We start from the raw sequence: 12,005 nt of genomic DNA on the forward strand, positions 1-12,005 counted from the left end.
TACTCTACAAATGAAAATTAATAGAACATAATGCAACACAACACAACATAGAAAAGGTTCAGGAGTATAGTAGCGCTACACTAGATCATCCCTCACCCCTAAGAGGGGGACTGAATGTGCTCCAGCTATCATTAGTGACGCCCGCATCTCTTCATAGGCAGGGCACCTGGCCTCTAAGGATCTATAAACCTCAGAGAACTTCTCCACCTCAGGCCAATCCATATGACTCAAAAGTTATTCTTCCATTTTTCACAGGAAATACTGGATCATATGATGACCAAACCACCTGAACAAAAAAGGAAATAAAAGATCGATAACCCAATTAGTGCAAACTCAAGCCATCGGGCACTGGCTGGCAGCCAGGAACTGGCTATGGATGTTTTGGGTAAAAACAATGCTGAGGTTTTAAGTAGAACAAATGGAACCAGAATGACAAAATAATTCACAACAATTTCTAAGATTAGAATTGTCCACAAAAATACATAAGGCTTCATTAACAGTTTGGCGGTTCCATTTTTAGATAGAATTTTTAGGTTTAGCTATCAACTGTTTTGTATAGATTTGAGGAAGTTAAACTCCATCCATTGACCTATGCTTCTTAGGACATCAGTTAAATCCTCCTGCATAAAACCTGAGGAGGAAGAAGTTGTTACCCTGCTGTTAATTTGAAGATTAGTTTGGATCATCGATGTACATATATAACTGTACTCCCTTGGAGTACAAGAGAGAAGCAAAGAGGCTACAAGAACTAGGCTTGAAGGAGGAGGAAAATTTCTCTATGAAGAACGAGAGGAGCCATTTTAGTGCAAGGTAGTTGAGACCAATAATTTTCAGTTTGGAAAGCAGTAATGAGTGATTAATTGTATCAAAGACTGCAGCGAGGTCTACAAGGATTACTACTCTGCCCTCATTCTGGTCAGCTGGCCTCCAAAGATCGTTCAGAATAGATGTGATTATCCTACTTATTTATATTGGGTGCAAGTTGTTTGGGTCTTCCACTGAAAGAGACCCTTTTGTATGAGAGGTTTGACTAGTGGTGTCTTCGACTGTAACAGAACAATGCCTTGATTTAAGGACTGGTTGAAAATACTGATTATGTTGGGGAGTGGGCCCAGTTCTTTCATAATTAATGCTGGGCAGATGTCAGTGGAGGAGTATGAAGGTAGTCAATAATCTTAAGCACTCTCCTGGAAATCCCTTTGAAATGGACAAGTTTGTTTTAATTTTGTCCGATCATGCAATAGAGTCATCTGGACCTGCTCAGGGATGTATGGAAACACTGCAGGAAGCCAAGTGTCCACCAATCAGCATGTAATATGTGTTCCGAAAAGGGAAGAGGCTTACAATCTGGGGGGTGTTTGCAGGCACCCATAATGGGTACCCATCAAGGGAAAGTAATACCTTGTTACCTCCTACATCTGAAGAAATCCAGCACACTTTTCCTATAGAACTGTGCAGTAAATATGGATGGGTAATTGAAATAGCTTAGTTCACAGTATTTGGGTGTGCATCAATGTCAGGGGAGTACCTAAAACATAGATTCTCTTTTTCTAAAAGTTGTTGTTACCGTTAATACAGACATGTTCTCATTCTGGTTAGGCGGGGCCAAACTTGAATGGCTACAAATATTCTTCTACGGATGCAAAGTAAGGCGAAGTTCTTCTATTTCTCCCCCTTGCTCAGATACAAGCTGGGTCCTAACCTCCTATAAAACTAGATAGATTCACTCCATTACTCCCCACTTCTGTGAATCTTCTCTGCTTCAGCCTGAGACCCCTCCCTGAGATTTGCACTGAACATTAAAAATGAGACCAAAGCAACCAACTACTTCATCAACTGCTTCAAAAAAGTGAATTCTGATTTCCAAAGACCCCTTCAACATTGTGGTTTAAGCCCAGGTAATCTTAAAACATGATTTCCCCAGCTCCATTTTAGTCAGAGCTTCAGTCATACCTGGCTTGTAACAAAGCCATCCGGCTCTCTGCAGCTAGATTAGTTACCTCTTTGAAAACATTTCTCCCATTCCCTAGGAGCTCCACTAGCTCAGGTTAACGCAAGGAACAAATTCAAGCTTTTCTGCCTTGTCTAGAAAACCCTAAATCTGAACAGCTAAACCTACCTGCTGCTCTCCTGTCAATCTTTAGAGGCCTAGGGAACCTGTGCACAAGGAATGGTCTGTGGATTGAGATGATGAGGTTTAGGAACTTCTCGTCTTTTCTCTCAACTCAGAACCCATCTCTCACTATTGACCTTCAGGAGTCAGATATAGACGTGTTTTCATCAATTCCTGAACTTAATCTGAGACCTCCCTTCACTAGCTTCACTTTCTCTAATTATACTCCCTTTCCTCCTCCCTCCCATTGTTCTCAGTGCCTGATGTGAAACCACATAGAAACTGCATTAAAACCACCATAATAGACAACATGATTGTGAGTCATAAAGCTGACATAATGTGTTCATATTGTGCCTATGTGATGCACAAACCTGCTTTCCTTCTCCCTTCTGACATATTCAGTCTCACTCTAACTTTGGGCATCTTTATGCGAAGATTCATAGATGACTAGGTCAGCATCTGGTAGTTCACATTTCCTGTATCTATTTCAAGGTCCATTTTCCTTCTTCTCGTGATAAAGGTGTGCACCTGCTCATCTGAATTTCAGTTTCTATCACGTGTATTCTCATTTGAAGAAATGTATGTAGAAGACTTATAAAAGTCAGCATTAGATGCTTGTTGCTACAGAGGAGGTATGATGTACCTTTTCATGGCAGCATTACACTATGCTTGATTTGCTAAATAAATATGTGCAGACCTTATATAGCCATGTGTGTCTCTTGGGATAGCTCTCGAACATCAACATCAGAAAGTTCAAAAATAGGTAAACATCACAATTTACTATCTTCTTCTTACTATGTAGTGCAATAGTAGGGCATTGAGGTGCATCTAAAAATGAATTATGTTGCAAAATTATGTGAACTATTATTTTACAATTCAAAATAGCTGAAGATAAATGTATCTACCAGGCAGTTACCTGATAGGTCCATGGATATCAGGTACGGGGTGCAAAGGTAGCACAACCTTCTTCTCATTGGCAGACATGTTGGACTCGTTGAGGACAATGAAGGATGGAATCACAGGTTCTGAGAACAAAAATAAGGAAGAATCAATAGTCATCACAACGCAACAAAAGCACAGTTAAGAAGATAGTCACTGACTGAGCAAACAGCCTTTACCATCCTCATCTTTTGTAGTGCCACAGCTTCCCCTGAGGGACACAATATAAGGTTCAGCAAAATCATTTGAACCTTTGTTAAAAAAAATTGTGATAACAGAACAGCAGCATAACAAACTAGGGTGTAGCTAGCAGTGGTGCAGCCAGTGCATTGAATCGTAACCTAAACGTGGGGGGGGGGCATCTACAGCAGCCCCTTAAATCCTGGAGAGGTCACCTACATAACCATGCTGGACTTTCAAAGGTTAACAAGCATTAAATATGGCTTAAAGACAGCCATCAAATGTCAGTCCAGTTTTTGAACAAATTGCTGTTTACTCTTTTACCATGGAGACTGGTGTTTACTTTTCTTTCGTTAACTGCAAGGTGTGAGGATATTGTAAAGTGAACTGTGAAAATCTTGCTGGCATGAAAGGAAAGGCTGTAGAATGTTGTTTTCTTCTAACACAACACATCTTAAATACTTATAAATGAAATGTTTGCATATTTCAAAATATATAAACAGGAAAGAGCAAATTAAATTATTTTTCTTTAAATTTTAAAATGTGACAGAAACAAAGCGCCTTATTACGAGTCTGGTCTGGCGGTCCAAGGACTCACCAGACCAGAATGCCAGAATGCCAGAATGCCAGACTCATGCCAGACTCACGGTGTCAATCGGACCGCCGCACTCCAGGAGGTCCGACCTCCACATTACGATGGCATTCCGCCATGGGACTGCTGTCACCTCCAGGAACAAGATTCCTGACGGGAGATGGCGGTCTGACTAGTGGTCAGCCACAGCGGCGCTAAACTCAGCACCACCATGCTGATCTCGCCTCCTGTTTCTGCCAGCCTTTCCATGGTGGGGACTCTGCCAGGAAAAGGGTAGTGGAAACACAGTACAGCCCCCCCCCGAAACCTCAGAATGCCCACTAGCATAGCACTGGTCCCACCGGTCTGACCAGAGGAAATGTCGTAATAGGATGTTCCCACCAGTCAGCCCGGCGCGAACATCATAATACGAAAGGGGGAGGGGTCCGGTGTGACGGACAGCTGCCTGCTCCCTGCGGCTTTGGCCGTCAGAGTGTTCCATCCTCCAAAGTCATAATGAGACCCAAAGACTTTGAATAGGATCAAAGCACTTTACTTTCTGATGCCCAAATGACAAATATTTGCTGATAATCCTGAAAGTCAATTTACACACATTACCATTTCTCTGCCATATAATTTTATCAGTAAAACTGTATGTCTGTGCAATTTTAGTGGTAATTTCAATAGAAAATGTGAAGTCAATAGAGGATCAGTGACATAATATCGAGTCCAAAGATACAGGGATATACCAATATTGTGTCAAAAATATTGCTGACACAAATATTGTTGAAAAAATTCCCTATACATATGATAGTAAGTACAAAAATATAGAAACAAATATTTTCATACTAATATCGTAAAATATAGGACAAAACTATTGATTTCCATCAAATAGACAGTTTAAAATAGTAAATGTTAAATATTTTAATCCATAACATTAATATAATCTATGTTCAATACATTTTAGTTACATTTATTAAAAATAAATATTTACTTCTACAAACATACGCACATATATATGTATGTATGTGTGTACATGCACATATATAACATACCAGTATTATTAAAAACTATATTACACTATATTCATTTTTAGTTTTTTTCCAGTTTACTAGTTAAAAAAACATATTTATGTATTTATATACGTATATAAATATATAAGAATAAAAAATCTAATAAAACCAAACATAAAACGTTCTATAACTTACCAAAATAATTTAAATAAAAAAAACTAATTTACTAAAAATATAATTACCTAGAGGCGGTTGTCACTAGGTAGTTATAGTTATGACCTTGTTTCCATAGCGTTTTTTGACTTGCCTATATATTTAGCACTGTTTGACGAATTTTGAGGAAATTATCCAAAACTGATGGTTGGGTAATTCTTGTTGCGCATGGAAAGTTTTGGGGTAATCCGTCAAGTGGGGCAAAGGAAAGGTAACTATAACTTGCGTCTCGGCCTTCCACAGTTTTTTCGTCAATAATTTTATTGCAATGATGTTATCAACGATGTCATGAGTGCCGTAATTTGTGGGGTACTTAGCAGCACATGGGGAGTGGCACGAGTTATAGTTACGCTAGGGCACAAGTTATAGTTACTTGAGATAACTCTAACTATAACTGGTAAATTTCTATGGTTTCGTATGTTTAAAAATGTGAGCCTAACTATAACATCCCTTTTTACCTTTGTTTTTTAAGTGAATTTCTATGTTTTTTTAACATATGGTAATTTTCATTACTATATGTTAATCCAACTACCGCTGTCCATGGCCTTCGGCTGTGCGCAGCGGCGGTTTGGATATAGGGCCTGGCCTGTGGCCAACCTCCTATAAGCACCCAACCTAGCACTGTGCACGGTCTCCGCCGGTGTGCAGACAGGGTTGCCACCAAGGGCTGGCCTGCAGCAAGTCCCTGCGGCCAACCTCCCAACCACATACTGTGCACAGCCCTTTGGCAGTTACCTCTCTGGGTGTCTGAATAGGTTGTAGACGGTGTATCTGGGGGTGCGAGTGGTTGTGAGAGTGTTTGTCTGGATGTGAGAGTGCGTACCTCAGTGTTTTAGTGGGTACATCAGTGTGTGTGCTGGTCTGTGAATGGATGCATGAGGGTGTCAGTGGGTCTGTGAGTGGGTGCATCAGTGCCTGAGTGAGTGTCTGAGTGTATCTGTGAGGGTGTGTGTAAGTGTCTCTGTGGGTGTGTCAGTAGCTGTGTAAGTGGCTCAGCCACAAAGGAATCTCACCTGCTGTTTTATCCAACAAGAGTCCATAGTTTTGCACAAAATATCTACCCAAGTGGAGTTCTATCTGCCTTCTTGGGTAAATGCCCAGTATGTATTCTACACTACAGCTGTGTAATGGAGCACAAGGAAATGTCACCAGTGATCTTGTGTGCATTTTGGTAACATGTTCCTGGTGTGTCTTTCTCTCGAATTCTGTGATAACATGGTTCCTTCTATAGAGAGGCCAGCAAGACAACAAAGACATAAATCTCCACCAAACCAGGGTCCTTCCTTTTATCTAAATGAGGTAGGTGCTTCTTTGTTTTGTGGAGATGTCCTCATATTATCCGGCATCAAGAATGCTCCACCTAAGTCAAGCTGTCCATCATCCTGGCAAAATGCGGGAAGACCTTTGTATACCACTAAGGTGGACGGTTTGGGCCAAGCGGGCTGAGCTTCGGGGTGATTTGCACATTGAATACGCGTAGCAATTTAATGGGAGAACAATGGACTCTGCTCTCACCAGGAGAGGACAAGAAAGAACCCACTCAGCACAGACACATACAGATTGCACTCCAATAGATAAAAGGTGCATTCACCTCCCCAAAGGATTTCAGACCATTTTTAGGTTGAGCGTAATCGTTCGAACTTGTGTATACTATACTGTGGGCTTAAAGTGATTTCATTTGTTGGTTGTAGTGTCCTTTAAAAATTCTTGCTGGCTAGTGGTCAGTTCTGCCTTTCTCTCCCTACTTTTTCTGTTTCAGAGCAGTGACCGACTACTGTATTATTTCACTTTGGTTTCTTTATCTGTTGCTGTAACTAACTTTTTACTGTAATTTCTTTGGTGCTCCCCTGTCACTGTGGGTGTTTTAGGATGGTAGCCACCTGTGTTTTATTGCAGCATTCTATCCTCTCATCTCCTCCCATGTTACTGACATTTGTTGTGGCTTTCTTCCAGTGCTGTTCGCCTTTACATCTGGCTCCTAACATAAGCTTATTTTACAAAAGAAACACCAAGTCGTTTAGCTCACTGCTCTCGAAAGCCACAATATGCCCTTGAGTCTCTCTCTCCAGGTCCCCTCCCTGCCAGCACTCACAACATCGCACACAGGGCACTGCTTATCTCCTTCATTAGGGCCATAAATCTTCTCACTCTGCTCCTTGAAATGGGAGGCAATAATGCTTTTAAGACTTTTCAGTCTGTTAAAAGAAAAAGAAAATACTTTTCCAGCCTTATGTTCCGATTTCTGTTCAGATGTTTACACAACGCAAGGTAGTGCAGTCATCTTATCTCTCCTCAAGGGCTTGTGATTTCTGGTGTCAGTAACTGCCAGTGACTACCAAAACATGGCAGGAAAAGACAAAATTATGAGGCAGGGTTGACAAATTTATGTGGCAAGAAAAGTACAATTCTGAATATACAATGCCAATAGCTCTAACTCAAGAGAAAGCAAGACCTATTGCTACGAAAATGCATGTTCAGTATGGAATCCCTGAGTAAATACACTTGTTTTGTGTTCGCCAAGCCCAGGAGCTAGGATCATTTGTCCTTTCAAGAAGTGGTGCTTCAACTGGGACACTTGCTATGTTTATATTTGTAAGTGCTTTCTGCTGAGGTTTACTTTTTGGAGAAACAATCATCATAGCCAGAACAGAAGCTCACTTGCTTGTTTTTCCAACAAGAGTCCACAGTTTTGCACAAAATCTCTACCCAACTGGAGTACTTTCTACTAGTTAGTTAGTAAGTGCTACTTTGGTGGGTAAATGTCCAGTGTGTATTCTACACTACAGCTGCTTAATGGACCACGAGGAAATGTCTCCAGCGATCTTCTGTGCGTGTAGCAATGTGATTGTTCCTCCTGCATCTTTCGCAATAATTCTGTGATAACATGAATACTCCTAGAAAGAGGTCAAAAACACTACACCAAACCAGAGTCCTTCCTCTTAGCTGTATGATGTGTCACTTTATTTGGTGGGGATGTCCTCATATTCCTTGGTATCAAGAACGTAGCAACAAAATTAGAGAGAATTGCACTGGGGGGCCCTTTGGTAATCTGCCCCTCATCCGGGTAAAAGGCAAGAAGACCTTTGCATACTACTAAGGTTGATGGTGCAGGGCTAATTCCTCCCTGGGCCCATTTCATCTGCGTTCCATTCCCCGCTGCTGCTGCCCCTGCGGCCCCCCTCCCTCCCTGTGGAGCACTTTCCTGGCCTTCCGCCTCCCAGCTGACCGTTCCCCCTGCCTCCCTCCCATTAACGGCGGTCGCTGCGCTGGCATGCTGCGCCACACCAAAGACAAGCCCATCTGCATCTATCCGTGCCTGGACCATGCCCACCACCAGGAACCCTAGTCCACGAACTTCCATCGCTACAACATGAAGACCCTCTATGCGCTGAACACAGGATGCTCCGCTGCCTGCCATCTCGCATCACCTACACCCAAGGACTGTTCTCCTGCCTCTACTGCCATCGCACCCTCACCCTACACCAAGCACCGGACCCTCCTGCCACTAAGCTATCAAAAACCAACCCGGAGCGCTTCAGCTGCATCCTCCTCAACATTTCCTCCCTCCACAAACACACTGTAGAACTCTGGTACCTACTAGACTCCTGACCGCCTGGACACCTCCTTTCTCACAGAAACATGGACAAACCCAGCTTCTGCATCGGACATCTCCATCCCCAGCGACTATAAACTGACTGCCTTCTTGCCCAGACCACGGCCTGGCCATCGTACACAAATCCTCCCTCTGCCTGACAACCAACGCAGAGTACCTCTGTTTCCAGACACATGTCACCCCCATGTCAACCTCCGTGCCACCCTCATCTACAGGCCACCCGGCCCCGGATCAGCCTTCAGTGACTCCAAAATCGACATCATGCTCTCCTCGAACTACTTCCTCCTCGGTGACCTCCACTATCACATTGACAGAACAGAAAGTCCCCGGAAGACTTTGAGGCCTTCAAAGCTGCCACAAAATCCCACCACCACCTCATAAGAGTCACCAGGAAAGCCGTCCTGCAGGACCGTATCGGCGCCACGCTCACAATACCAAAGAGCTATTCACGGTGGTCAAACAGTTTGTCAAACCCCAATCGGAAATGGCAAGCTTCCCTCCATATCAAGATCTCTGTGACAGACTTCAGATACATCGAACAAACCCTCCAGCTCCGATCCATCACAGATCATGCACCGCTGGACCACCCTCACCACAGACAAGACCCGCACCATCATGAGCAGCATCCACTCCAGAGCCCCTATGGACCCCTGGTCTCACCACATTTTCAACAGAGCAAACACCTCCATCGCACCGAGCTCTGTCACACCCTCAAATGTTCCATAGAGAGAGACACTTTCCAGAGGACTGGAAACAAGCCGAGATCCGCCTGCTCCTGAAGAAACCCATGGCCGATCTCCTGGACCTCAAGAATTACCACCCCATCTCCCTGCTGCCTTTCCCAGCCAAGGTCATTGAAAAGGCCATCAACACTCAGCTTCAAAGGCACATCTAGGACAACAACATCCTGGACACCTCCCAGTCAGGCTTCAGCAGCCCTCATCCTACCACCTTTGACATGGTCTCGCACCTCACCCTCTGCTTCAGGCTCCACGCAGCAGGCATCCACAGAAAGGCCCTACATTGGATACTCTCCATCCTGTATGGCAGAACGCAGATAGGCAGACTCCCGCCTCACCTGTCAGAACCTACGGAGATCAGCTGTGGAATTCCACAGGGTTCTTCCCTGAGCCTCACACTCATCACCATTTACATGGCCTGCTCGCATCCATCGTCAGGAACCACAGGATGACCATTGTCTTCTATGCTGACGACACCCAGCTGTTCATCTCACTGAACCAAAAACCCACTACTGCCAAGAAGAATTTGCACAACAGGATGGAAGCCGTCGCTGCCTGGATGAAGGTGCAGCATCAGACCTAGGTTGCAGAGATTGCATGACCACATATTTCTGATTCGGGGTTGATGGGAAGGTCATGGTGGGTGTATTCAACAACAGTGATCCGAGTTCATTGCTATGCTGGCACATATTATGGAGTACATTTACATACTTTTTAGGCATATTAACATATATATATATATATATATATATATATATATATATATATATATATATTACCTACTGGCTGTTGCCCATGTTTCCATTGAAAAAGTGATTTTTGATTTGCCTATAGATGCGCCATTTGATGAATCAACATGAAATTAAAAAAAAAGGTGTCCCTGAGAATCATGTTGTATATGGGAAGTTTCGGGGTGATACGTCAAGTGGGGCAGAAAAAAAGGGGGGGGCAAAAAAAGTGCATTTCTTATTAACTTTAATTATAATTTAGCATTCACATAGGGATTTTAGACACAACTATAGCCCGAACTGCAGGACAGAACTACACCAAATTTGGCAGGAAGGTAGCTCTTAGTCCAGAAAGAGTGCTATTTGGAGTAAATCCATTCAGTTGTTTTTGAGATATTAAAAGAAAAAGAAATATAGATATCTAGAGGTGCGAAGGATTTGCAAATAATAACATGCTTGTGCAGAGATCAGCAGAGCTCTGATAGTCTGCCAACACTTCAACCAGGAAGTGTTGGCAGCCATCGTGGGACTCAGCTTCAGCCGAGTCCCAGAAAAAAAAGATAAAAAATATGAAAAGGGACCAGGGGAGGGACACCCTGACCCTTTACCTCTGGTGTTGGGGTGCCAGAGGGATCAGGGCGCTTGTTTTAGTCGGCAGATCCCTGGGACATGTGAAAACTGCCACCTCCCCGCGGCTTAATTTAGATTGAATGCACGGCCCCCCACAGCCACTGATACCACCACCTCCCTGAGGCTAAAGACATTATGAAAGTGCAGGGACGATGTGGCCCTACCTCCTGCAGCCCCAGGGACCATCATCTCCCTGGGGTAAAGACATTATGAATGTGGGGGAGCTGCATGCCCCCTCCCCCCAACAGCTCCGGGGACTCATACCTCCCCGGGCTGAATTTAAATAATGAAGGCATCCTCCATGGACCCTTGACCCCAGGGACCACCACCTCTCTGGGGCTGTTTAAGTTGAAGGCGGGCCCGTGGTCCCCCTTGAGGACCCATAGATGGCCCTGGGGACCACAACCCCAGTGGTTAAGGTGCTCACCCTCAGGACATATCTGTTTGTTTTTGCTTTGGGGGAGCTCCCAGCTCTCACCAAGCAAAATCAAACAATACTTTTCTTTCTGTAACCTGGAGAGGTCAAACAGCTCCTGTTTGCTGAAAGCGGAGTTTTCATCTGTTTCCCTGCACACAAATATGAGTGCAGGAGAACAGATGAAAACATTGCTCCCGCAAGCAGGAATCTACTATTTCAAGCAACTCCCTGCTTGCGGGAGCAATGCTTGCCCGTGCAGGAATTGAAAGCCGGCTAGGACCACTGGGGCCTTGAGGCTCCCCCCATGGTCCTGTTACTCTCTCTTTCTCTTCCATCCCATGAAGGGATGGAAGACAGTGAGAGAGATCATGATTGCAATGGTCTCTCCATGCAATATCTTCAAGGTGTCACACTAGACCTTTAAAAAACAGAGAGTGAGTTCTGGCCTACTGGTATAGCTATTACACTGTCGCTTAGTAAGTTGAAGTACCTTAGGCACTGTGTCTGTTTACTTACTAGTGTTTTGAATGTTAAACGTTCTTAGTGATGTAATATTCAAGGGCCTGATTATGTTTTCGGCGGTCCAACCGCAGGACCACAAATACGGCAATGGGAGGACGCTGTCAAGCTGGCAGCCTCCCCACCATTGTATATTGTATTATGATGGTCCCAAAGGGCTAGATGGAGGAGAAAGTGTGGTGGCAATGGCATTGGCTTTGGCTCTAGGGGAGAGCCAAGGCCAAAGCAGCTGCACTGCCTTTTCATGGCGGTGTCCCCACCATGAAAAGACTGTTGGAAAGGCAAGTCGTGATCAGCACGAAGGTGCTAACATCAGCACTGCCATGCT

The 12,005-nt window shown here is 44.0% G+C and overlaps 1 protein-coding gene across 1 annotated transcript in view; it reads right to left on the reverse strand.

Moving 5' to 3' along the window:
• Positions 1-12,005, reverse strand: part of LOC138262044 (receptor-type tyrosine-protein phosphatase mu-like) — a 306,256-nt gene that overhangs the window by 241,008 nt on the left and 53,243 nt on the right. The window contains exon 3 of the mRNA XM_069211767.1: positions 3,030-3,138. Within this exon, the coding sequence (XP_069067868.1) occupies positions 3,030-3,138 (109 nt within the window). The remainder of the gene's footprint in view (positions 1-3,029; positions 3,139-12,005) is intronic.

The sequence above is a fragment of the Pleurodeles waltl genome, chromosome 1_1, assembly GCF_031143425.1.
Source record: "Pleurodeles waltl isolate 20211129_DDA chromosome 1_1, aPleWal1.hap1.20221129, whole genome shotgun sequence".
Taxonomy (NCBI): Eukaryota; Metazoa; Chordata; class Amphibia; order Caudata; family Salamandridae; genus Pleurodeles; species Pleurodeles waltl.